The sequence below is a fragment of the Parasteatoda tepidariorum genome, chromosome 6 (genome assembly GCF_982258835.1).
Source record: "Parasteatoda tepidariorum strain Cologne lab strain chromosome 6, Ptep-v5.0, whole genome shotgun sequence".
NCBI lineage: Eukaryota > Metazoa > Arthropoda > Arachnida > Araneae > Theridiidae > Parasteatoda > Parasteatoda tepidariorum.
Genome location: NC_141760.1, coordinates 16,537,899 through 16,565,703, shown reverse-complemented (window position 1 = coordinate 16,565,703; position 27,805 = coordinate 16,537,899). Strand labels below are relative to the sequence as shown.

Below are 27,805 nucleotides of genomic sequence, written 5' to 3'. Positions count from 1 at the left end.
ACTTGCTCCGGACAGCAAATGTATATTTTAAAGTGGTAGTTTATCTATTGTGATTCTTGGTTTAATAAATTCAATTTAGTAGATTTTTATCCACCACTATTTCTATATAATTTGTAGGTTTATATTATTCACCACGTAATAATACTTAAGTCATGTTATGCCATTTAAAAAGCAAGCAAATATTTTCAAAACTTACTTTGAAGTTATTTACCGTTTTTTTAGTTATTTAACCTCGTCCGGAGCAGTTGGCATGTCTGACACTGTACTAGAAAATACAGCAATACGTTTGTAACTTGCATCAATTAATTTGGTGGTTATTAATAAATATTGCATAAAATTTCGTAAACCTAGCTGAAATATTTATAAAAATATAGCCTCATTTATAAAAAAAAATTAATTTATTTTGTCTTCATTGGCCACTTATTTGAATATCTTGAAAATTCACAAAGTTTCTAGAAATATTCTAAATAGTACTTGTATTTCTAAAAGAAAACTCTAAATGATGATGGATTTTCAACAAATTTCATTTTGCGTTATAAGACGAAATTAAACAACAAATGATACCTTATAACAGTCGCCTGTACACCGAAATGTGATGGTATACTTTTATGGAGGATGATGCCCAGAATACTGCTGTCATGTTAAATAAATCTCATTTAATAGTACAAAATAAAATTTTTGGAAAACCCATTATCATTCAAAGCTTTCTATGAAAAAATACAAAAAGTGATCAGAAATTTGCTAAAAGCTTTTTAAATACTCAAGATATTCGAATCGGTCTTTTTCATTAGTCACTAACTACGATTCACACAAGACATTTCATTGAAAAAAAATTAACGTTACTTTTTGTCTGCGCATGTGAATTATGAAAGAACTACTTTAAATACTTCTTTTGTAATTATAAACAAATCTTATTTTAGACTCTAAAATAATAATTTCGTTATCAATTGTAACTCTTACAAGTTACAATTGATAACGAAATATTGCTGAATATTTCGTTATCAATTGAAAATATTGCTGAATATTTTAGAAGTTTGCTATTGAAAATATTGCTGAATATTTTAGAAGTTATAACTAAAAAGTGCACAAATGTTTTTTTTATAAAAATGTTTATAATTCTATAAATATTTAAGCTGGGTTTTATCAAATTTAATTCACATGTCATGGGGTGTTCAAAAATATTTGTTTTCATTCGTAAATTATTGCCTGTCCCTTCAACCAGTGAAAGCTTTGAATTTTACTGATAAGTATGAGAAATTGCATGACCTAAACACCTCTAAACTACAAAATAATCCTCCCATATTTTTTAGAAATTTAAAAAAAAATCAAAAACTTAAAGTGTTTCTTCCATTATAGGGTATTGGAAGAGACACTTTCATATTATAGGGTAATGTATGTTGTACAAAATAATTTTAAAATATGATCTAGCTGGCAGCTAAAGGCAGCTAGTACTCAATACTTTTGATAATTATACTCAGAACTATGGTAATTTGAGTGATTTATAATTATTTTTCAATGAACAAAGATTGAAAATGATTATTCAACAAATGGAAAAGTAAAGGTTAAATTTTCTAGCATATACCTGCTAAACCTAAAATGATTAATAATAGCAGTTAGTAACTGTTGTCACAGGTTACTACATATATTGAATGTATAAGTCCGCCACTAGATGCGACAATTAGCTATACTTGTTTAAAATACAATACTCATCCGAGTACAACAGATTGATTATTCAATTTTTCATAATGCTTTTCGTATAATCCATAATCTACAATAAATCACACCATAATAAATGTGACTGTGAACAACAAGAATGCTACTTTATGAAAATATTTCAATACATACAAAATAAAATTATATTATTCAGCCTTAAAAATTTAACTTTTTTCATAATGCTGAGCATTCTTATTTGACATAGAGTACAAGACTCACACTATAATGAACATGACTATCAGCAACAAAAAACTATCCATTTTGTAACGATATTTTATTACATACTCAACAAAAGCTAGGTTATTCAACGTTAGAAATGTGATTGGCAAAAAAAGCTGAGCATCCACACTTTACATAAAATATGAGGGTTAATCACTTCACATGAACATCATTATAATTGCTACAACACTAATTTGTTTTCAAAAAATTCTTAAAAAATAAGAAATAAATTTTATAGAATGTCTGCTACAAATTTTTAAAACTTATTTCATTAAGAAACTGGCAAATGAAATTCTAAAGTAAAGGCATTTTATTTTAATTGAATGTAAACAAAAAAAAATTGAAATATTTTGTAAAAAATATCGAAATTGTACTAAAAATAATAAATTTTAAAAAACAACTGACAATTTTTCGAAACTTTATTTCTGTATCCACTATGTCATAATACACAGTATGAGTATAAAATTAAATAAAGTGCCTTTTATTTTAACCGTATATAGAAAAAATAGAAATATTTATAACAAAATATTGAAAATGTGCTGAACCATTATAAGAAAAGAACTACAAATTAATATCTCACACTTATACATAAAGACCTTACAACAAAAAAGTTATTTAAGGAATATTTATGAACTGGGCAGCTATTTAAAATGGCACATTAAAAACATTTGCATATTTATTTATTAAACTTAATTATTTAGTTATAGGTTCAAAAACGTTCAAATGTGATTTAAAAAAAATTTATGATAAGTAAAGCTTTAAATGACTGTCATAATATTTATTAAAGCAATATTTCTGTTTACATTGAAATGAGATTTCAAAAATAGTGAACAAGTGGAAAATCTATGGATTGAAAAACAAGAAATAGATTTTATGAAGCAATCTTTACCACTTTCTCTATAGCTTTCATATTTGCAATAAAACCAAATTTACTTAAAAACAACGTAAACCTTCTCCCCTTTAATTATAACATAAAATATTTTGTTATAATTAGGGGTTGTTAAATTTTGTTTTGTAACTTATTAGAATTTAAAATAATAGCATAAAATATAAAAAATTTTAATTATACAATGTGTGCTACAAAGGATTCATTAAGTAAAGAAAGCTGCATGATATTTTCATATAAAATTGCAATTTCAATTTTTCTGGAAAAATATCAAATATTACCTTCAACTTAGGACACTAACGGTGAGAGAATATATAACAATTTATGATTTTGTCCAGTATAACTGGTGGTTAAGTAATGTCATCCAGTATCCAAGCTCCAATAAAATGTGTTTGTAAAGCTTTTTTTTTTTTTTTTAAATTTAAATTCTTAACTTTTCTATATTAAAGTTTATTTTAAAGGCATTACTTATGAATAAATACAAAATAGAATGACTGTCTAGAAAAGACATTGCTCAGTCATTTTAATACACAGTAAAAATCTATTCTTACACATGCTGCAACAATTCATAACTTACACCATTACGAGTCGGAATATGGTTAGTAAGTTAAAGGAAAATCTCTTTGGACATATAGGACGAGAATGTTTCTCACCAGGATCAATAAATCTATAATTAGCAGTGTTTTCACTACAGGGCATTTCTCGCACATTTTATTCATTTCTCAGATTAAAAAATGATTAACACGAAGAATTCGCACACTCTATTAATCAATTTTAAAATGCACAAATCTCTCGAATTTCGGAAAACGATTTCTTATTCTGCCATTCTGAAAAAGACGTGAAAACAGCTACGACAAGTGTTGAAAAAAAAATTTGTCCTTTATAATAAGTTGTTTGCACCGACAATTTACAGCAATTTGTAAAAGTTGAAGTCTGTGAAAACTAAGCTGGAAGACCTAACAAGAAGTATGAACATGGAAATAACTTCAACGAACTTCACTATTCTTAAACAGATTTTATTGAGAAGCTGGCAGATGTAGAGGATAGGAAAGTGTGTGCACAATGCTACAAATTTAATTAGTGATTCCGAATAGTTCAGCATCTGTTGCAAGGTAATTTACCACCCAAAACCGAATAAAAACAAAATATCATAACAGATTGACTGACGAGTATTTGAGACACATAATGAGAATAGCTGATGAAAAAGTAGATATAGAACATTTTCCATATGATGATGCAGCAAAAATATTCAATGGTTTAGAAATTAGATGTTAAAAATGTATTATAATTAAAGAAATATTTTTTTATAAGTCTATTTGTGTTTTTTTATTTTTTTGAAATCTCACTTAACTTTTTGAAATCTCACTCTGTTTTTGAGAAAGGGTGAGAATTTCTCCCCCATTTTTTTTCTGTAAAGAAAACACTGGATTAGTATGATTAGTTCTTGTTGAGAAACACTTATTGCATATATTACTAGAATAACAAACCTCACAAGTATGAACTCTAATGTAAACATTTAGATCAGTATTATTGAAAACTCATTTAAAATATACTTCTAAAATACGGTGTATCATTTTTCTGAAAAAGATTATGTTCAGTAATAGGACATTTTTGAGATAAAAACTCTTATTACATTATGCTACAACAAAAAGGACTACAAACAGAAGTCAGCGTTTTGAAAAGAACTCTTTTTACATATACTACAAAAATGAAGTTTTTCATAGGTATGAATACAAGTGCCCTAATTCAAGCTGGTGAAAATAAAATTGCCATTTTTGAGAGAAAAGTTTTGAGGGCCATCCTTGGTGTGATAAAAATAAATAATTCCTGGAGAAGACGATATAATACTGAACTGTATAAAATCTACAGAGAGCCAGATATTGTGAAATTCATTAAAATAGATCGAATGAACTGGGAAGCTCACATTTTCAGAAGGAATGATGACTCAAATTTTAAAAAAATCCTGTTACACAAACCCCTAACGAACAGGAAAAGAGGTAGACCCAGGCTGAGATGACTGGATTTAGTTGAGGCTGATTTCCTTACTCGAAAGGAGAAAGACTGGCGAACAAGTTTCAAAAGTAGAGAGAAGTGGATTCGAATTCAAAGGAAGGCACTGGCCCACCCTGGGCTGTCTAGCCAGATATGATGATGAATACAAGTGTAATTACCTGGATAGTCCTTATATAATATATTATTTCTACAAATACAAGAATATAGCTTCTAAGCAGCATGAGCAAGAATGTGTTTAGTCAGATCTTTTTGTGGGAAATTCTTATTACATATAACACAAGAATAAGGTTTCTCACCTGTGTGAACACGACTGTGTATAGTGAGACTATCTCTAACTGAAAAACTCTTATTACAAATAACACAAGGACATATATGGCAGTACTTTTATATGTTACTTGTACCGGTAAAAAGTACGTACTTTTACTTGTACTTCGTTACTTTTTAAATTTAGTACTTTTACTTGTACTTTCGTTACTTTTTTAGGGAAAAAGTACAAGTATTTGTAACGGAAATGTTACTTTTTTCTAAAACTCGATAAGCTTTCTATAAAAAAATTTAACTAAAAAAAAATGCTTACGTTTTCTTAATTTATAAAATTAATGTGCAATATATATGCATTTACAGATAACTTCATGTTTAAATACCATGACCTTCCGTGGAGCGTTTATTCAGCGTGGCTAAGCACGTTCTGAGAAATTCTCGCAGCAGACTCTGTGACACCACTTTCGAAATGCTATTATTTAGCAAAATGAATAAAAATATTAGTTAGCAAGTTATTTTCATTCATTTTCGAGTTTTATGCATTTATTTAAAACATTTTAAACAAAAAATTTTGAATTTTGTTACTACATTTTTCAATTTTCTTTTTGAACTCACTAATAATATATTTTTGTCTTAATAAATTTTTTACTAAATACATTTTTTACTAAAATTATGTTCATGCCCGACCTTGTCAAACAACGCCCAGTCAAATCTCTAAGAACTTCAGAACTATTTGTGCTATTGAAAACTATTATAATTACTATTTTAACTCTTTAAAACTCGAAGGTATTAATTTAGCGGCTGATACTAAAATTCGTTTACAAATTTTAATTATTCCGTTAGGCAAAAATGTTCGGAAAATGATTTTCTCGCATGACTTCAGCATTAGCCATTATTACAAATAAAACTGTAGACTGTTCTGTTTCAACTTATACTGCACATTCATTTATTTTTTATTAGCTCAAAGATCACAAAGCTATCTGAAACCCTGTACATGTTTGCTTTGTTTATGTTTGTGCTTTCAAAACGCGTTTCTATAGAGTAAAACAATTTTAAATCATAACTTTCAAAATTAAAAATAATTAAATAAATAACAACAATTTTAAAAAAACATTAAAGAACATAAGAATACTATTCAATAAAATCTTAGGTTACTTTGAATTTTCGATTTCCTAGAAATGCACTTTTAAATCGTTACTTTTTTTGTTTAGTACTTGTACTTTTACTTCTACTTTTTACTTGTTATTTTTTAAGATAAGAACTTTTTACTCATTACTTTTTTTGAAAAATACCTGCAGTTTTACTCGTTACTTTTCAAAAGTAATGCTGCCATATATGCACAAGAATAACGTTGTTCACCAGCGTGAACAAGACTGTGTAGTGTCAGATTACCTTTTAGTGAGAAATTCTTATTACATATAACACAAGATTAAGGTTTCTCACCAGTGTGAACACGACTGTGTTGTGTCAGATTACCTTTTTGCGAGAAACTCTTATTACATACAACACAAGAATAAGGTTTCTCACCAGTGTGAACACGACTGTGTATAGCGAGACTATCTCTTATTGAAAAACTCTTATTACAAATATCACAAGAATAAGGTTTCTCACCAGTGTGAACACGACTGTGTAGTTTTAACCTACCTCTTTTTGAAAAACTCTTATTACATATACTGCAAGAAAAACATTTTTGACCAGTGTGAACAAGACTGTGTTGTGTCAGATTACCTTTTTGTGAGAAACTCTTACTACATATAACACAAGAATAACGTTTCTCACCAGTATGAACACGACTGTGTACAGTGAGATTATCTTTTGCTGAAAAACTCTTATTACATACAACACAAGAATAAGGTTTCTCACCAGTATGAACACGACTGTGTTTATTCAGTGAACCTCTTTCTGCAAAACTATTATTACATATAACACAAGAATAAGGTTTCTCACCAGTATGAACACGACTGTGTACAGTGAGATTATTTTTCCCTGAAAAACTCTTATTACAAATAACACAAGAATAAGGTTTCTCACCAGTGTGAACACGACTGTGTTCATTCAAATTAGCTCTTATTGAAAAACTCTTATTACATACACTACAAGAAAAAAGTTTTTCACCAGTATGAACATAACCATGTGCAGTAAGTGCATCTCTTCGTAAGAATCTCTTATTACATATAACACAAGAATGTAGTTTCTCACCAGTATGAACACGATTGTGTTGAGTCAATTCACCTTTTCTTGGAAAACTCTTATTACATACACTACAACGATAAGGTTTCTCACCAGTATGAACACTAATGTGTATAGTCAGTGAACTTCTATCTGAAAAATTCTTCTTACATACACCACAAGAATAAGTTTTCTCACCAGTATGAACACGACAGTGTATAATCAGTGTACTTCTATCTGAAAAATTCTTCTTACATACACCACAAGAATAAGGTTTCTCACCAGTATGACCACGACTGTGTATAGTCAGTGTACCTCTGTCTGAAAAATTCTTATTACATACACTACAAGAATAAGGTTTCTCACCAGTATGAGTGCGGCTGTGTTTATTTAGATTACCTCTATGTAAAAAACTTTTATTACATATACTACAAGAATAAGCTTTTCTTACAGGATGAATAACACTATGTTCAATAAGTTTATTTTTCTGAGAAAAACTTTTTTCGCCCATGCTGCATGAACAAAGTATCTCAACTAAGAGCAGAAAAATGTGAACAATTTAATGAAAAATTCTGATTACATGTACTGCAAGAAATAAATTTCTAGCTATTACAAAAAAAGTATTAACTATTGGTCACTCTTGTTTGCTTTAAAAAATTATATCACATACACTACCAGAGTACTAACCAACAACTTATTAACTACACTTGGAAGCTCTTAAGCACATAAACTACAAACATTACATTTCTTTGCATGAAATTATTTGTGTGTTAGAACATCATTACCACAATGACACACATTACACAGACACTGTTTGCTGGTAGTTGTACAAAGAATGTTACTATCACATAAAATGATTTTGTCTTTAATAATTTTTCCCTCTGTCAGGAAGTATTTACACTGCATGAATAGTTTAATAATAATATAAATCATTCAGGAAGCATATTCTGTTAACTGTCCGTCAGAAAATATTTTTTTTATTATTTCCATCCACATTTATTTTCCATGAATTAGATCTGTATGGAAATAATCCTTTTAAAAGCACTTTCTATATTTTTTCAATTACTAGCAATTTATTTTATTTTGGCAGGGTTTTTTGATAGGCAGGTTTATATAGTTGAGTATATGTAAGAGAGTTTTATTACCTCTCCTACCCCTGAACGAATATATCTTTGAAATTTAAATAGGACATTCCGTAATGGATAAAGACAAAACAATTTAGTAAAGCCTTTCGTTACACAAATGGGGTTAATAAAAGTCTTCCTCAGTATAAGTGAGATAGTCTGTTATAACTTAGTTCATCTCCGTAAGGAATTTTTCCACAAACAAGTGCGTAGGCCGTGAAAGTTATTTACGTTATTGGTTGCTTATTTCTACTCACCTGATCTCCAGGAAATTGGAACATCTTATGAGTAGTGTTGTTGTTGTTCATTTACGTCGCACTAGAGCTGCACAATTGGCTATTGGCGACGGTCTGGGAAACATCCCTAAGGATGATCCGAAGACATGCCATCACAATTTTGATCCTCTGCGGAGGGGATGGCACCCCCGCTTTGGTAGCCCAACGACCTGCACGCGAAGTCGAGCACTTTACGGTAGCACAGTTTAACGAAGACCAATACCGCACACCCTCGGTCCCTACGCAGACTGATCCAAGTGGGTCACCCACCCGCACACTGACCGCAGCCAGTGATGCTTGACTTCGGTGATCTGCTGGGAACCGTGTCTTAACGATCAGTCCACTTATGAGTAGTGAACAGAAGCTTATTACCTTCTTAAAAGAGCATTCTTACTGCATTGCAAAAAATCGCATATGTGATTTCGAAGATGATACAAAGTACCTGATTTGGAAATTTTTCGCTAGTTTATATCTGTCACAAAAGAGCAGGTTCTTGTTCGCATCTCGGAATTTGCATGGTTAGCAGTTAAACACCGAAGTGAAGCATCAGTTGTTGCGGTCAGTAAGTGGTAGAGAGAACACTTTGATCTCCCTGCTTAAGGACCAAGGGAGGTCGGTATCGTCCGTTCTCAATAAACTGTTCTACCGTGTAGTTTTGGAAGTTTATTCCTCTTTTTGGAAGTTTGTTGGTCTTCCTCTTTTTTTGTTCCCTCTCAGATCTGAGAAAAAGGGTTGACCCTTTTCCGATAAATTTTATTTTTATAATCTGCTAATTTAAGATTTTTCTTTTAACGTTTAGTAATATCATTTGCATTTATTAACTTTTTTTAATTACCTTAATAGATAAGGAGAAAGGTGTATTGGAAGTTTCTCTTCCTATCACTATGTTTGTTTCTCTTCCTCTATGTAATGAGACCTTAAATGCGACAACGCATTTTTACAGCGTTTTTAATTCTTTCCATACGTTTTTATTTTAATCCGATCAATAGAACAAAAGTTATTCAGGGTGATATATTTTTATTTTTTCGCTCACTGTTTATACATTTGGCGAGATCTTAAACCTTGGCGAGATCCTACCTTGAAGTAGCAAAAAAAACTGAAATTTCGACCATTTTTTTAAGTTCGTAACTGTTGTTGCCGAAACTGCACAAAGTATAAAATTAGCCGGAAATGAAGTCTTAAATATATCAGAAACATAATCAACTCACAGATCTATGGTTTCTAATGCAACTTTAATATATGGCTTTACGTTTCTGAGAAATTGAATGCAAAAAGAGTTTAGGAAAAGCGTTTGTTATAAAAGTTGGGAATGAAGTGCAATATGAATATTTTATGTTAACAACCTCCTCGGTGGTGAGTTTTATATCCGCATCTAGAATTTAGGGAAAGAATGCAAACGGGAGGAACATATTTGATATCTAATCAAGTGATATAATGTTTCGGGAGTAATTTTTTCCCTGAATCGAATGAAATCTAATCCAAGATAATGTATCGTTTAATTAAGAAGTTGCTTAAGACTTATATAGAATCAAAGCATTTTATAACTCATACATTTTTATGCACCATACATTGCTATTCAAGCAAGAGAGGTATTTTTTTCAATGTATATTATAGCAATAGATAGAAACACTTCAGTTCAGTAATAGTTTATTTCGGTATTTTTTACACGCACATCTTTTTTAAATATATAAAAGATGTGAGATATTATATATGATGAGTGATATTACATATAACTATATTTAACGATTAGTAAACTGAATTATTTCTAGCGATTAATTGAAAAACAATAATGAAATCCACACCTCACTTACTTGGATAGCAAAGGAAGACAGATAATTATGTATGAGTCAGAATTTGTTCTTCGTCTATATAAAATTTAAATAACTTCTCAATTATTGAGTATATCGACCTGGATATAGTGATTTCATTCGATTCTCCTTAAAGAAAAATTACACCAGAAACATGTCTTTTGCCTAAATAGAAGCGAATATATTTCCAGCCTCCCCTGTAGTAAATTCTAGATACAAATTAAAGCTCTCATTGGAGGGAGTTGTTAACTTGAGATATTTATATTTGGCCTACATTTTTAAAAAACAATTTACAGCTTTTCCATTACTCTTTCGAAATTCGATTACTCAGATATGGGCCTCAAAGTTTACAGCCGTATTATATAAAGTTTGAATCAATAACAATAGATCTACAGATTTATTTTGTTTCTGCTATAATCTAAAGACTTCTTTTCTAGAAAATGTTATACTTTCTAGTTTTGGGGTAGGCAGTTAAGGATCTTGAAAACTGAGCAAAATTTCTGTATCTTGCTACTTTAAGGCAAGAGTGGCGCTAGACTTAGCCCGACAGGTGGTCAGCAATCCCTCGACAGGGGGGCTAAGATAATTTTGAAATTAAGCAATACTTTTTAATATAGGAATAATAATTAATATGATATAGACATATTTGTTCCGACAAAAATTTATCACGATTCAAAAGTTACAAAGAAAAAATATAAAGGTGATATCTGAATAAATAAAAACTATATGCACATCCAGCATAAGATTCTACAGTGTTCTCAATTAAATATTATTCTACTCAAACAATGCACCTCAAAGAATAAAAAATTTATTCACAACTAGAAAAAATTCCAAAGATATACAAAGAGCAAATTAAAACCAGTTTAGATACTTTTGTAACAGAGATAATTTTTTTGAAAAATTAGTATAATTAAATAATAACTAGGTAGTTTAATTTTATTTTAATTTAAACATTAAATTTTTTAAAACTCTAGTATTTTGGAAACTAAATAACGCGTCATCTATATTAAAACAAAACTATAATTTGATTCACTTAAACATAATAGTTTTCTCCTTTACGCTTCAATTCCACTTGTTAAAAAACTCAAGAATATTCTTTAATAATACTAACTCGATAAATAACTTATTAATAAATGAAATTTTAAAAAAAATTGTACAGGTTCTTGTTCGCATCTTGGAATTTGCATGATTAGCAGTTAAACACCGAAGTGAAGCATCAGTTGCTGCGGTCAGTAAGTGGTCGAGAGAACACTTTGATCTCCCTGCTTAAGGACCAAGGGAGGTCGGTATCGCCCGTTCTCATTAAACTGCTCTACCGTGTAGTTTTGGAAGTTTATTCCTCTTTTTGGAAGTTTGTTGGTCTTCCTCTTTTTTTGTTCCCTCTCAGATCTGAGGAAAAAGGGTTGACCCTTTTCCGATAAATTTTATTTTTATAATCTGCTAATTTAATATTTTTCTTTTAACGTTTAGTAATATCATTTGCATTTATTAACTTTTTTTAATTACCTTAATAGATAAGGAGAAAGGTGTATTGGAAGTTTCTCTTCCTATCACTATGTTTGTTTCTCTTCCTCTATGTAATGAGACCTTAAATGCGACAACGCATTTTTACAGCGTTTTTAATTCTTTCCATACGTTTTTATTTTAATCCGATCAATAGAACAAAAGTTATTCAGGGTGATATGTTTTCTTTTTCCGCTCACTGTTTAACCGCTCACTGTTAATTGGAACCTTTTAAATTTTTTTAGTGTAAATGTTTTTTTAAACCTACAAATGAGTGTACGATATATTTTTTTTTTTTTTAAAAAAAAGGAAAACTGCAGTTTTGTGATGCTTTCTTTATAGTATATTGGAAGATCTTTACGTCATTTATTCGATTTTAATTAATCTCACTTTATTCAGCAGCTAATTTTTTTAATTCTGAAACATCTTTAAAAAACAAGAAACAAAGTTTAAAAAAAAAGGGAATAATGTATTTAAAAAATAAATTCCATTCTCAAAATGAATAAAAACAAGAAAATTATCACTACTAAATAAATAAAATGTATATAGAATGAACGAATTATCAGCAAATATAATTTTCATAATAAATTACAAGCTTATAACTAAAAAGAAAGCTATCGGTTTTTAAAGCGTTCCCCATATCAGTTCTTCAGAAGGACAGAGAGAGAAAAGGATTTTCAAAAGGGAGCAAGACCTCCCACCGAGAAGATTAGTGAACTGGGGGGGTGGAAGTTGCCTTCCTCCTTTACTCAAAGGTAGAAAGTGACTTGTGTTTCAAAGGCAATATTACAAAAAGTAATAAAGATAAAAAAAATTAACCTACATTTTCGTGGATAGGAAAGATTGAAAAAATTATTAGTATTTTTTTTTAATTGATCACTCCGATTCTTGAACAAGAAAAATCGATTCAAAGTATGACAAGCCCGCCATAGACTTTACATGTTAAAGGCAGAATTGAGGAGTCTGCTTGGTGCAACACTTTTCTCCCGGCAACCACGATTCATGTCCCTGATTTTCTGATCATTTGAGCGCGCCCCGTGTTCTTTGTTCGCCAAGCTTGTTCGCATCTAGGAATTTGCACGGTTAGCAGTTAAACAACGAAGTCAAGCATCAGTTGCTGCGGTCAGCAAGTGGTCGAGAGAACACTTTGATCTCCCTGCTTAAGGACCAAGGGAGGTCGGTATCGGTCCGTTCTCATTAAACTGATCTACCGTGTAGTTTTGGAAGTTTATTTATCTTTTTGGAAGTTTGTTGGTCTTCCTCTTTTTTTGTTCCCTCTCAGATCTGGGGAAAAAGGGTTGACCCTTTTCCGATAAATTTTATTTTTATAATCTGCAAGTTTAAGATTTTTCTTTTAACGTTTAGTAATATCATTTGCATTTATTAACTTTTTTTAATTACCTTAATAGATAAGGAGAGAGATGTATTGGAAGTTTCTCTTTCTAACACTTTAGGAGTTTGTTTCTCTTCCTCTATGTAATGAGACCTTAAATGCGACAACGCATTTTTACAGCCTTTTTAATTCTTTCCATACGTTTTTATTCCAATCCGATCATTAGAACAAAAGTTATTCAGGGTGATATGTTTTCTTTTTCCGCTCACTGTTTATACATTTGGCGAGATCTTAAAACTTGGCGAGATCTTAAACCTTGGCGAGATCTTACCTTGAAGTAGAACAAAGAAAAAATATAAAGGTGATATCTGAATAAATAAAAACTATATGCATTCCAGCATAAGATTTTTGCAACAGAGATAATTTTTTTAAAAAATTAGTATAATTAAATAATAACTAGGTAGATTAATTTTATTTTAATTTAAACATTAAATTTTTTAAAACTCTAGTATTTTGGAAACTAAATAACGCGTCATCTATATTAAAACAAAACTATAATTTGATTCACTTAAACATAATAGTTTTCTCCTTTACGCTTCAATTCCACTTGTTAAGAAACTCAAGAATATTGTTTAATAATACTAACTCGATAAATAACTTATTAATAAATGAAATTTTTAAAAAAAAAATTGTTCATTTGTAAATTATTTAAGATTGGGTAAAAAAATTTAATCAGGTGAATCGTTTAAGTTAACCAGAGCTAAAAAAATATGCTAAAATGATTTTCTAAAAAAACCAGTTTATTTGCAAGATGAAGCTATTTTGAAGTGATAAAAGATAAATGTTTTTTTAATTTTTCCATAAAAACTTAAATAGCTAATAAATAAATGTATGATTTTAAAAATTTAATCCCTAAGACCAAAAAAACCTATAGAAGTTATTTTTGTAGGAAGAACTATAACCTGTAATTTTAAAAGAAATAATTGACTGTGTATAGTTAAGATTTATAATATAACTAGGAGGCTCCACCCCCTGCCCGCTAACGCTCGCCAACCTCCGAGAATTGCTACGCAATCTTATGTGGTTCACGCCATGAACCATGGCTCGCTGCGCTCGCTCGCCAATGAACACAATGTTCTTGCACAAAGACATAGTATATTATCATCAAAGAAATAGTATTGTACTTATGTAGAAGAATTCTATCAATGTTCCTATTGGCTTTTAAAAAAAGTATATTAGCTCTTTAGATTGTACATGGTGAAAAAATCAAAACATTAGCTAAATGAGAAACATTAGCAAAATAAATTATCAAATATTGCAGTTACTCATCTAAACTCAACTAAATGTGTATAATAAATTAGTTAATGCTAGAAATTCTGAAAGTTTTAGAAAATTTTTTTATTATTTAAAAATATAAACTTTAAACCCTAACTTTTCCTTGTGAGATAATAACCCTCAAAAAGTCTTTCATTTTCAAGAACACAAAAATTTGTTTTATCGCCAAATGAAATATTTTTCGGTGATCAGCATTATTGAAATCAATTTCTATGTTAATTAACATTTGTGATAAAGTACATAACATTTTAGAACAAAATAAGGATGTTTTACACACAATAAATTTAAATGCATGGCTGTTAGCATTACCCGAGAAATACCACGTGGAGGTCGCCATGCTGCATTTTTAATCGGGGAGTTTTGATTTTGGCAGTTCCCCTTGCCTACTGCCAATAGAAGTTTCAATTAAATTTTTTCCAAAAAACATTTTTTTTTGTAAAGCTCTAAGAAATTAACACTAAGCATTTAGAATTTATTTGAAAACACAATTATAGATTTGGCATCTTGGAGCAATTACTGAAAGGCTGTCAAATGATTTAACTCTTGACAGGCCAACATAAAGTTGTCCATGACTAAAAACTTGTTTAGTCAATACTAAACTGATTATCTCAAAAGTCTGACCTTGTGACTTATTTATAGTCACGGAGAAGGCCAGCCTAATAGGAAATTGTTTTCTCTTAAAAGAAAACGGCATGTTGTTATCAAAGAGGAATGAAAAATGTACCTGCTTCATCATCATCAATCAGTTTAGCTTTAATTAAATTACGCTGCAAGTTTGTAACAATTAATCTAGTGCCATTGCAGAGTCCTTTAGATGGCATTAAATTTTATTATCATGTGTTTAGGGCATGAATCTGAATTGAACAACCTGACAATGCTCACTCTGGTTATTGTTTCCGTTTTTAAAAGCGCTATATGTTGAGCCACCTGAGCTAGATTTGGCATGTGGCATTTTTTGCAGCAATCATTGGTCGATTTTCTAACGTTGCAATTCGGGGAGTTGTAATGAGGCTTTTTTTTTGGTGCCGTGTAAGAGAAATATATATATAGATATTTTTGGTTTCCTAATGTAATTTAATTTGACTTTTAGGGTATCTTTGGTCAAATATATCGACTATTTTATCTAAATTAATTTTCTTGCTTCGCCTTGAATATATTCCTAACAACATGAGATTGTAGAATCTTTTTTTGAGCATGCTAGTCCTCATGTAATTTTTAATGATTCTCATTGTGCTAAAACTCCGTTCATAGGAACAAGTAGAAATCGGAAACGTGCTTGCTATTTTTGTAGTTCTGCTTAGCTCAAAAAAGGCGTCAATTACAGATGAAATGTAGCTCGTGAATTCCAGCAAGGACTTTGGTTTTTCTGACTCATTCTTTCGCTTCATGATTCTGTGCATATTGCGTAGCTCTAAACGCAAATCTTCTTTATTGCATTCATAAATCTCTCCCAAAGATAAAATATGATCTTCTTGCAAAAATGTTGCAGTCCCAGGCACAAAAGCTTTTATTCCTAGCATCAATGTTTTGTTTTCTTTAAAGAAACGCCGCTCAATTTCGGCGAGAGTATTGTCAATGACTGAATAAATAATTCTGAGAAAAAGAAGGAAACGATAAACATATTATTAATCCAAGAAAATCGAAAAACTATTTTAATCATTTTTAACTCAACAAAACTTATACGGTAGTTTTCAAACGTGTCTACTTCATTTTTTTCTATGGGTGACTCAACTAAGTATATAACAAACAAAGTTCCTGCAATGCAGCTTCATTTCAAGACCATTATAAAAAAATGAATATTACGAAAAATGTTAAATGGATAAAACTTTAGTTAAAATATGAAATTAAAAAATATTAAAGTATGAAGCATTATTTTTACTTTTTATATTTGAGAAGGAATTTAAGGCTTTTTTGTAAATGTTTAAATATTTGATTTCTTTAATAAAAAATTACATAAGTAGTTTAAGATTTAATCAGGGCTAAGAAATTTTGGTATTAATACGTTACAATTAATGCGTTCGCTATTTCTTTATACTTTATATTAAATTTTAAGAAAAAACTATTATTAGCTATTTGTGGAATAAATTTCGAACAATACTTTACATCGATAGTCATATTTAATACTGATAGAATCTAGTAACTGAAGTATAAAACGCATGAAGAATAATAACAGTGCTCAAATGAAAAACTGTATTACCCTAATAACTTATGAATTAATGAACGGGTTTTTCCGTACTAGCCTTCAATATTAATGGTAGGAGGACGTGGCCTTAAATATGAATCAGTACAACCAATATTATAAGATAAGAAATTAGATACAAAACTGCAATATGATAAATAATGTCCCATTAGTTATCATATTGCAGTCATATCAAATTAGTCATGTCAGGAGAGTAGTGTAAAGTTCCTTTATAGTAATAGCTTCGAAATAATAGCTCAATAATAGTGATGATAATATTTCATTGTCGTCATATCTCAAGAACGTTTTGCGTTTTGATGGAATCGAAAACATTTTCATACAATTGCAAAAATTCGCTTTTCCAAAGGTAATGCCATTCAAAAAATATAGTTTTAAATAGTTATAAAATATTTTATGTTTTTTATATTTTTATTTATTATATGCGTTGGAAAAATTTTGAATCGCGATTTTTGAAATCCCCGTGTAGTAAATGGAGACTGATGCACGTCTGTCGAGTCACAATGTCCTCCATGTTCCTATAGCAAATCATTGCCTCTCGGGGTACTTATCCAGGAGTTTCATTGTCTTCTGGATTGGTTCAAAATTACAAGGCTACGGAGTTGAACATTAGTAGTAGTTACCCCGAAAATTAGGTCGGCTGTTCAACGACGGATAGAATAAAATAAAATAGCAAGATATTCAAATTTTCATATAATTTTGTGGAAGGTAATTTTGAATTGTAAAATACAAAATTTGAATAAAATCGGTTGAATAATTAAAAATAAATAAAATTTTAAGCAAATCGACTGTTTTGAAATTTGATAACTCAGAAACTAATCGATCGATTGCTCTGAAAGTTTGTATTTTGAAATTAAAAAGATGTAAAAATATGTAGAACATACAATTCAATATATTTTACTATTATTTAATAAACTAGTAAAAAATAACAAATAATTATTTAAGATTATTTTTGCTTAAAAATTGGCGCATAAATTTTTATATGTAATTTTATGCAAACATTTTTCAATACTGAAATTTTTTAAACTGAATAAACTGAAATTTTTTTATTTTATTCTTATACTTTCATTTTGCTTGAAAATTTCACAAAGCAATTATGTGATCCCATAAACCATTGATAAACACATTACATAAAAAAGAATTTGTATAGAAGAGGACCTGCGTCTCTTTCTGTCCCTCAGGCTTTTGTCAGTTATTTCCACAGCGAATTCCAAGAAAATGAAGACGTGTGTGTTATTAGGCATTTGTAAATGAATTTTTGACAGTATTTAGAAAAAAATGTGACCAGACTATTTTCCCGATGGAGGGGGCTGGCCATGCTCGACAGGGGTGAAATTGATCCCCTACTGAAGCCGCCCTTGCTTTAAGGCCAAATGTTTACCACACAAATACTGATTTTTTTTTTTTAACCCTTTCAGTCCCAAATATTTATTTTTCGATAAAAAAATCTGGAATTTGTAAAACAGACTCATTTTGCATTCAAAAGAACAAAACAAACAGATTTTTTTTTATTTTTAAATTTCTTTAATAAAATTTTAAATGATTCCAAATGGCATCATTGGGAATAAAGTAGTGAAGGACGAAAATCACTAGAAAAGTTTTTGAATATATATTATGCATTATTTAAAGATTTATAACTATATAAATGGGGTATTTTTTAATAACTAAATAAATTATAACTATTCTGCAAGAAATATTTGGCACTATTATATTTGTTACACATTTAAAAAAATTGAACCAATTTTCATCATTATTGATATGGTTAGATTAGAACATTATTATTTCTCAGTACAGTCGAACTCGTTTATAACGAGCACAAAGGAACCGTAACATGTACTCGTTAAATCCGAGTGCTCGTAATAAACGGGTCCTTAAGACAGGCGTGCAACCAGAAGAGGGGGGGGGGGCTAGGGAGGTCAAATGATTGAGTTTACTTAAAATTTAATTAATGCTTACTTACTTTAATTACATTAAATAATTTAATTAAATACTTTTCTTAATTTAATGACAACTAACCCCCTTCCCTCGCATTTCTTTATCATTTTGAAAAAAGGATAAGACAGAAAGGCTAGAAAGATAAGAAAGAAGATTGCAAGACAGAAAAATATTGCTCGCTAAAACCGGGTCTTGCTCGTTAAAAGCGACTTCTGTTCCATAGACTTAACATTGATCCAACCAAAAATTCTCATTTCCCTCGGTAAATCCGAGTTCTCGTTAAATCCGAGCTCGTTATAAACGAGTTCGACTGTATTACTTATTTATTTTACATGAAATATTTTAAAACAGTTCTTAGTATTGTTAAGACAGGAATGCATTGGGGTGCATCCAGAGCTGGATTATACCTTTCGTAGGCCCTAGGCATAGCCGTTCTTGGGCCCTCCCCTCCTTTCCCCACTCCTCCCCTCTTTTCGAAATATATGCTAAAATTTTCTTGCATATTTTTTTAACATTTTTATTAATATGGATTTTAATTTACAAATTTGTTTATCGAACTTTATCTGCAATACCGACATACTGCCGATATTGCAGCTGATATCGATAATACCATTATGATTAGTTCGATCGTAAGCACTTCAAGTCAACAATACAACAACAAAACAGCAAAGAAAACAGTGAAATTGATAGTGAGATTAATTACAAGAAATATTTATACTACAAATAGCTTCATAGTTCTTATGATACTACTATGATAACTAAGTGAAGGAAATTAACATTGTCAAAAGTTAATCTTTCGAAATTATTGATAAATAAATTTGCAAGGCAGGTTAAATGTTTACTAATAGAAAAAAAAAATACTTTTTGTCAAAAAAATTTTTTCTCCCAAGTTTTTCGTAGGCCCCTGAATTTCGTAGGCCCTAGGCACGTGCCTAGTTGTAATTAACTTTAGATTCCATTGATATATCACCTAGAACATTATCACTAGTTTCTTCATCTGAATCCAAGTCTTTTTTTTCGATGTCAGACAAGTCTCCATTCATAAGCAAATGAACCGCTTTATCAATAGATAAAGCCTCTGCTTTTTGCTTTGGCAGCAGGAAAAATAATGACAAAAAGAAATAAGTCTTTTTTATCCCAAAATCTTAGTAAAACTTTAAAAAGTAATAAGAAAGAGCAAAGAAAAACGATATAAATTCAAAATAAACAACGCATTAGACAATGATATAGAGTTGTACTCAACTCCCACTGATTCCATTTGGAATCATAACTTTTCAATAAATAAAAGCAATAAATTTTCAAAACGAAAATTGTTAAATTAAGACCAAATTGAAATTAAGACCAAATATAAAACTATCCTGAAAAATAAATTTCCTGATATCAATAAAGAGCTGAAACTTTTACTTAAAAGAAGTAGTAAAAGAAATAGTTTAGTTTTATTTCTAAACGAAGGAAAATTTAATAACTATGTTGTTTGGCACTTAAAGCCCATTTATTCTTGATGATTGTAGAGTATAATCTGATTTAAATTTCATAAATATTTTACCCGAATTCCTGTGCATTCAATGATAATAATAAAAAATAGGAATTTAGGTCATTTAAATTCCTTTTAGGTAGAAATTTTAAATTAGTTTTTATGAAACTGGTTGTTCATACCTCATATAGCATGACTCTTTCTTACACAGATAAATTGCTTTAGTGTATCTTGTGATGAAGTCGTAAATGATTTTTTATGACATTAAAATTAATTATTTGATTTCATAATTTTAATCACATTAACCAAATATAGCCATAAGTATTGAAAAATAATTTATTACTTATACTAAATTTTCAAATAATTCCCAACACTCTGAAAAAATTCTTTTCTCTATCTGTATTATTTATAAAGTTTTAAGTGGTTTTTGGAAGAAACAAAAAAGCTGCGTAGTATTTGCCAGCAAAAACAAGTTTTTCATATGCATACTTTTTTTTATGCCTACATGTTAATTTAATCCCTAGGGAATTTTTTTATGTTGAAGATAGAACTTTAAGATAATTTTTTTCACAATCAACCTAAAATAAGTGCTTCGAATAAACGTTTTGAACATTATTAAAAGATTGTTATTTATGTGCGTGTATTCGATATTTTTATCTTTTTTTTTTCTTTTCAATGGAAGACTAAAAAATTATTATACATTTTTTAAAAAATCTGAGCCATATTATTAAATTTTGAAAATTAATTGATTTTTATAAAAATGTGCACGTCATGCAACTGAAAAGATGGTACTATAATATTTGTTCTGAAAATAAAATATTTGTTCTGAGAATACTTTGGCCCCTTAATCATTGACGTGTTAAAATTACATTTGCAATTTTTTAGTTTTGGATGAGTTCTGGAACTTCATTCATACGAATTTTTTTTATAAAATCTTTTTATGAAATACATTGCAAAAACATCAGAAAGTCTTACATGTTTCTTTTATTGAGTGATAACAAGATACATAATATTAAGTTATTATAATAAATGAACTGAAAATTTACCATTTAAAAATATTAAATACCAGTAAATTAGCAAAAATATTTTACTTCACTCATAAAAGATTTGAACTATCTATCATAGTCTTCTCGTCATACAAATCTGCATTTCCGAGAATAACGTCACAAAGTTACTGAGAGGCCTCGACTCTCGGTTGCTATGAGAAAATACAAACTTAAATCGTCACCTGATGAATGGTAGAACATTTATCACCATTTTATCGCAAAATTGAGTTTACCGTCAATCAAAATTCCGACCATTTCAAATCTAGCTAAAGTACTTAAAAAACTACGAGTTCTGACCTGAATGACTTATGCAAGTTTGCATCGAATTGTATACAGATACAGTGAAACCTCCGTTAAGCTGACATTCATGGGACCAAAAAATTTGTCCGTTAACGGGAAGGATACCATAATAACGAAATTTAACACCGTAAATTGTTTTTAGAATATTCTCAAAGATGTAGAAATAATTAAATAATATCTACAAGGATACTGTAAATATCTACAAGAATATTTATTTAAACAATAAGAAAGATAAAAAAGAATATATAAAGAAGTTTGATATAAATACATAATTCTGGATGTAACTACAGATAAATAAATATAATTTTCCTACTAGCATAGATACTTAAGTTAGACATATGATACCAAATAGGAGCGTACTGTCCTCAGTCCGTTTCAGTTATTAGGTTCACATCCCCTTACACCTACTTATCATTTGATAGAGAACATGGTTAATACCTTCTTGGAAAATAAACCTCCCATGATTCACAGAAAAAGTAATGCATACCTGTTAGTCATGAGGACCTATGGAGATGATTATTCACAATTGATCAGCTATCAAGTGTCTGAATAAATGTTTCATTTATATAAACACCTCAAAGATTATATTTCTGTTCTCATTTTTTTTACCCCAGTTGTGTTAAATACAGTCTTCAAATTGATAAGAAAATTAAAGAAATTTTCAATGGGGAAGAAGCATTGAGAGAAGTCATTTCAACCTGTGTGGTCCAGATGAAAAGATCAAAAGATGTCGATGTCAGAATTATTTCAGTAGTGCAGTACCATTTTCTCTCCTTTCTTTACAAAGATAAGGCAAGGTGACAGGAGAAAGATTGATTTTTCGGTGGTGAAATAGCTTAACAATATTTTTAGTTATGGATAAGGCAAAACGTTTTATTTACATGCTTTAAAAATGGTGAAAAGTTGCATTATTTTATCTTACAATTTATTTAGAAAAAGTAGTGTAATTGTTTGTAGAGATAAAAAACAACGTTTCAGGATCAAAATGACTGTCCGCGTCCGGTTACGGGAGTGTTCGCTTTGAGAAAAATGTACGTAGTGGTTTATTCATAGAAGATTCCCGGGGAATTAAAAATATGTCCGTATTGAGAGGCGTCCGTTTTGCAGGAGTGTCCATAACAGGAGGTTTCACTGTATATGTAAATGATAAAGGGAGCAATACCGTGCACTCAGAGTGGGAGTAGTTTCTGTGGTATTTCGGTAACAACCATACTCCGACTGCCCCAAGAAAAACAAAAATAAATCTTAATAAATACTTTTTAAAAATAAAACTTCAAAAAAAAAAAGAAACTCGGGTTAAAGTACATAAACAAAAAATGGCCCTTCCAGTATGTCAAATTTCAAGTGGGTCATTGCATTCCTTCGGCGCACACGATACTTTTTGAGACAAGTTTAACAGTTAATAATTTCAAACTAATAATCGAATGTCATTTATTTTTAATTCTTTATACCCCGTATGTATTTTTCAACATAGTGTAATTTGAAAATTATAAGTCTTATAATTTCTGTGCAGCAGAACTAAGTTGAACACTTAAAACTACGGCGGTCTGTATAATCTTTTTTAATATAGTGAGATATTTTCGATAGCCAAGCAATATTTTTAAATGCTCTTGTAAATAACACAAATTGTAGTTATATAATTAACAATAAAAAAATTACGATAGTTTGCTCTTGATGTATTGAAAATGGAGTTGAACAAATAAGGGCCCCAGTAACTTCAATAGCTTAGGAACCCGCTAAGCTTAAATTCGGTTCTATAGGGTTGTTAGAATTGTATTCAGATTTGTTACCCTTCAAGCTTATTCCACTACCTACAATAATGGAAAAAACACTTTCGGTTTTTAACATTTTTATAAATTTCTCACGAAACACTTAAGTTAATTCTATAATTTCAGATATTTTTAGGTAATGCAATATCTTATATATAAGATATAGGGGAGAGTCGGGTATCAACGCCCACTTAAGGAGTATTGCTTATATTTCTGTATAATATTAAGTAATAATCAATATTTTTGTATGTTTCTATTGTTTTATCATCTAATTAAATAATGCAAAAAGTATAAACCAAAAAAAGAATAGTTTAACTTTAAAAAATAGCAATTTAAAAAAACATGTTTTTCAACTTTTTTCAAAATGTGTCAGGTAGCCCCGCCAAGTTACAAAAATTATGTTTTTTGACTGTTTTTTCAGGTGAAAGTGACCAATGTATTGACAATAGATAAACCTCATTTATCATTTTTATCACAAAATTATTTTATTTATTATATTAAAATTATTTTACTCCTCAAAACTATTGTTTATCATGTTACCAGCTGCATAAATACTTGAAACTTGGAAAATAATATTTTTTTAATATAACAATTAATGTCCGATGGCCCATTGACTTGAAAAAGTATTCTATACATATGAAATTGAGATTGGGCGGGGGTACATGATACTCCCCTACTTATCAATAAATTTTACAGCTTTCAGGGAGTTGAAAGGCTGGCAATAAATTGCAAACGGAAACGAATATTTTTGATAACACTGTACTAGAAAATACAGTAATACGTTTGTAACTTGCAACAATTAATTTGGTGGTTATTAATAAATATTGCATGAAAATTTCGTAAACCTAGCTGAAATATTTATAAAAATATAGTCATATTTATAATTTTTTATTTTATTTATTTGTCTTCATTGGCTATAACACTTATTTGAATATCTTCAAAATTCACAAAGTTTCTTGAAATATTCTAAATAGTACTTGTATTTCTAAAAGAAAACTCTAAATGATGATGGATTTTCAACAAATTTCACTTTGCGTTATAAGACGAAATTAAACAAATGATACTTTATAACAGTCACCTGTACACCGAAATGTGATGGTATACTTTTATGGAGGATGATGCCCAGAATACTGATGTCATTTTAAATAAATCTCATTTAATAGTACAGAATAAAATTTTTGGAAAACCCATTAACATTCAAAACTTTCTATGAAAAAATACAAAAACTGATCAGAAATTTGCTAAAAGCTTTTTAAATACTCAAGATATTCGAATCGGTCTTTTTCATTAGTCACTAACTAGGATTCACACAAGACATTACATTAAAAAAAAATTTAACGTTACTTTTTGTCTGCGCATGTGAATTATGAAAGAACTACTTTAAAAACTTCTTTTGTAATTTAAACAAATCTTATTTTAAACTCTAAAATAATAATTTTGTTATCAATTGAAACTCGTTCTGAAAATACTGTTGAATATTTTAGAAGTTATAACCAAAAAGTGCACAATTTTTTTTTTATAGAAATGTTTATACTTCTATAAATATTTAAGCTAGGTTTTATCAAATTTAATTCACATGTCATGGGGTGTTCAAAAATATTTGTTTTCAGTCGTAAATTATTGCCTGTCCCTTCAACCAGTGAAAGCTTTGAATTTTACTGATAAGTATGAGAAATTGCATGAGATAAACACCTCTAAACTACAAAATAATCATCCCAGTATATTTTTAGAAATTTAAAAAAAATACAAAAACAGAAAGTGTCTCTTCCATTATAGGGTATTGGAAGAGACACTTTCATAATTATAGGGTAATGTATGTTGTACAAAATAATTTTAAAATGTGATCTAGCTGGCAACTAAAGGCTGCTAGTACTCAATACTTTTGATAATTATACTCAGAACTATGGTAATTTAAGTGATTTATAATTATTTTTCAATGAATAAAGATTGAAAATAATTATTCAACAAATGGAAAAGCAAAAGTTAAATTTTCTAGCATATACCTGCTAAACCTAAAATGATTAATAATAGCAGTTAGTAACTGTTGTCACAGGTTACTACATATATTGAATGTATAAGTCCGCCACTAGATGTGACAATTAGCTATACTTGTTTAAAATACAATACTCATCCGAGTACAACAGATTGATTATTCAATTTTTCATAATGCTTTTCGTATAATCCACAATCTACAATAAATCACACCATAATAAATGTGACTGTGAACAACAAGAATGCTACTTTATGAAAATATTTCAATACATACAAAATAAAATTATATTATTCAGCCTTAAAAATTTAACTTTTTTCATAATGCTGAGCATTCTTATTTGACATAGAGTACAAGACTCACACTATAATGAACATGACTATCAGCAACAAAAAATTATCCATTTTGTAACGATATTTTATTACATACTCAACAAAAGCTAGGTTATTAAACGTTAGAAATGTGATTGGCAAAAAAAGCTGAACATCCACACTTTACATAAAATATGAGGGTTAATCACTTCACATGAACATCATTATAATTGCTACAACACTAATTTGTTTTCAAAAAATTCTTAAAAAATAAGAAATAAATTTTATAGAATGTGTGTTACAAATTTTTAAAACTTATTTCATTAACAAACTGGCAAATGAAATTCTAAAGTAAAGGCATTTTATTTTAATTGAATGTAAACAAAAAAAATTGAAATATTTTGTAAAAAATATCGAAATTGTACTAAAAATAATAAATTTTAAAAGACATCTGACAATTTTTCGAAACTTTACTTCTGTATCTACTATGTCATAATACACAGTATAAGTATAGAATTAAATAAAGTGCCTTTTATTTTAACCGTATATAGAAAAAGTAGAAATATTTATAACAAAATATTGAAAATGTGCTGAACCATTATAAGAAAAGAACTACAAATTAATATCTCACACGTATACATGAAGACCTTACAACAAAAAAGTTATTTAAGGAATATTTATGAACTGGGCAGCTATTTAAAATGGCACATTAAAAACATTTGCATATTTATTTATTAAACTTAATTATTTTGGACTTTGAGGTGCATTGTTTCTTATTAAACTTAATTAGTTTTTGGAATTAAAAAAAAAAGTGAATTATGATTTACTAATTTTGATTATTTTTTAACAGTTTGAGTAATCTTTTGCATTCTTCATAAGTTTGATAGAATATAGGTTCAAAAACGTTAAAATGCAATTTAAAAAATGTATGATAAGTAAAACTTTCTGACTGTCATAATAATGAATGTTTTCAATGACTGTCATAATATTTATTAAAGCAATATTTTTGTTTACATTAAAATGAGATTTCAAAAATAGTGAACAAGTGGAAAATCTATGGATTGAAAAACAAGAAATAGATTTTATGAAACAATCTTAACCACTTTCTCTAAGGCTTTCATGATTGCAATAAAACCAAATTTACTTTTAACAACTTAAATCTTCTCCCCTTTAATTATAATGTAAAATATTTTGTTATAATTAGAGGCTGTTAAATTTTGTTTTGTAACTAATCGGAATTTAAAATAATAGGCAAAAAATATAAAAAATTTTAATTATACAATGTGTGCTACAAAGGATTCATTAAGTAAATGAAACTGCGTGATATTTTCATATAAAATTGCATTTGAAATTTTTCTGGAAAAATACCGAATATTACCTTCAACTTAGGACACTAATGGTGAGAGAATAAATAACAATTTATGATTTTGACCAGTATAACTGGTGGTTAAGTAATGTTATCCAGCATCCAAGTTCCAATAAAATGTGTTTGTAAAGCTTTTTTTTTTTTAAATTTAAATTCTTAACTTTTCTACATTAAAGTTTATTTTAAAGGCATTACTTATGAAGAAATACAAAATAGAATGACTGTCTAGAGAAGACAGTGTTCAGTCATTTTAATACACAGTGAAAATCTATACTTAAACGTGCTGCAATAAATCATAACTTACAGCAGTACAAGTCGGAATATGATAAGTTAAAGGAAAATCTCTTTGGACATATACGACAAGAATAATGTTTCTCACCAGGATCAATAAATCTATGATTAGAAATGTTTTCACTACAGGGCATTTTGTTCCTTTCTCACATCAAAAATGGTTAACGTGAGCAATTTGCGCTCTCTTTAATTCAATTTTAAAATGCTCGAATTTTGGAAAAAATTTCTTCTTACGCCATTTTGAAAAAGACGTGAAAACAGCTACGACAAGTGATGAAAAAAAATAAGTCCTTTATAATAAGGTGTTTAAAGTTAGCTCTATTTTTAGCTGCTAATGAATTACCAAACTCCCTCACCGACAATTTACAGCAATTTGTAAAAGTTGAAGTCTGTGAAAACTAAGCTGGAAGACCTAACAAGAAGTAAGAACATGGAAATAACTTCAACGAACTTCACTATTCTAAAACAGAAATAATTGAGAAGCCTA

The 27,805-nt window shown here is 29.2% G+C and overlaps 1 protein-coding gene across 1 annotated transcript in view; it reads right to left on the bottom strand.

Moving 5' to 3' along the window:
• Positions 1-27,805, bottom strand: part of LOC107443549 (uncharacterized) — a 67,578-nt gene that overhangs the window by 36,620 nt on the left and 3,153 nt on the right. The window contains 3 exon segments of the mRNA XM_087166729.1: positions 4,306-4,321; positions 6,397-7,820; positions 15,962-16,218. Coding sequence (XP_087022855.1) covers positions 4,306-4,321; positions 6,397-7,820; positions 15,962-16,218 — 1,697 coding nt within the window.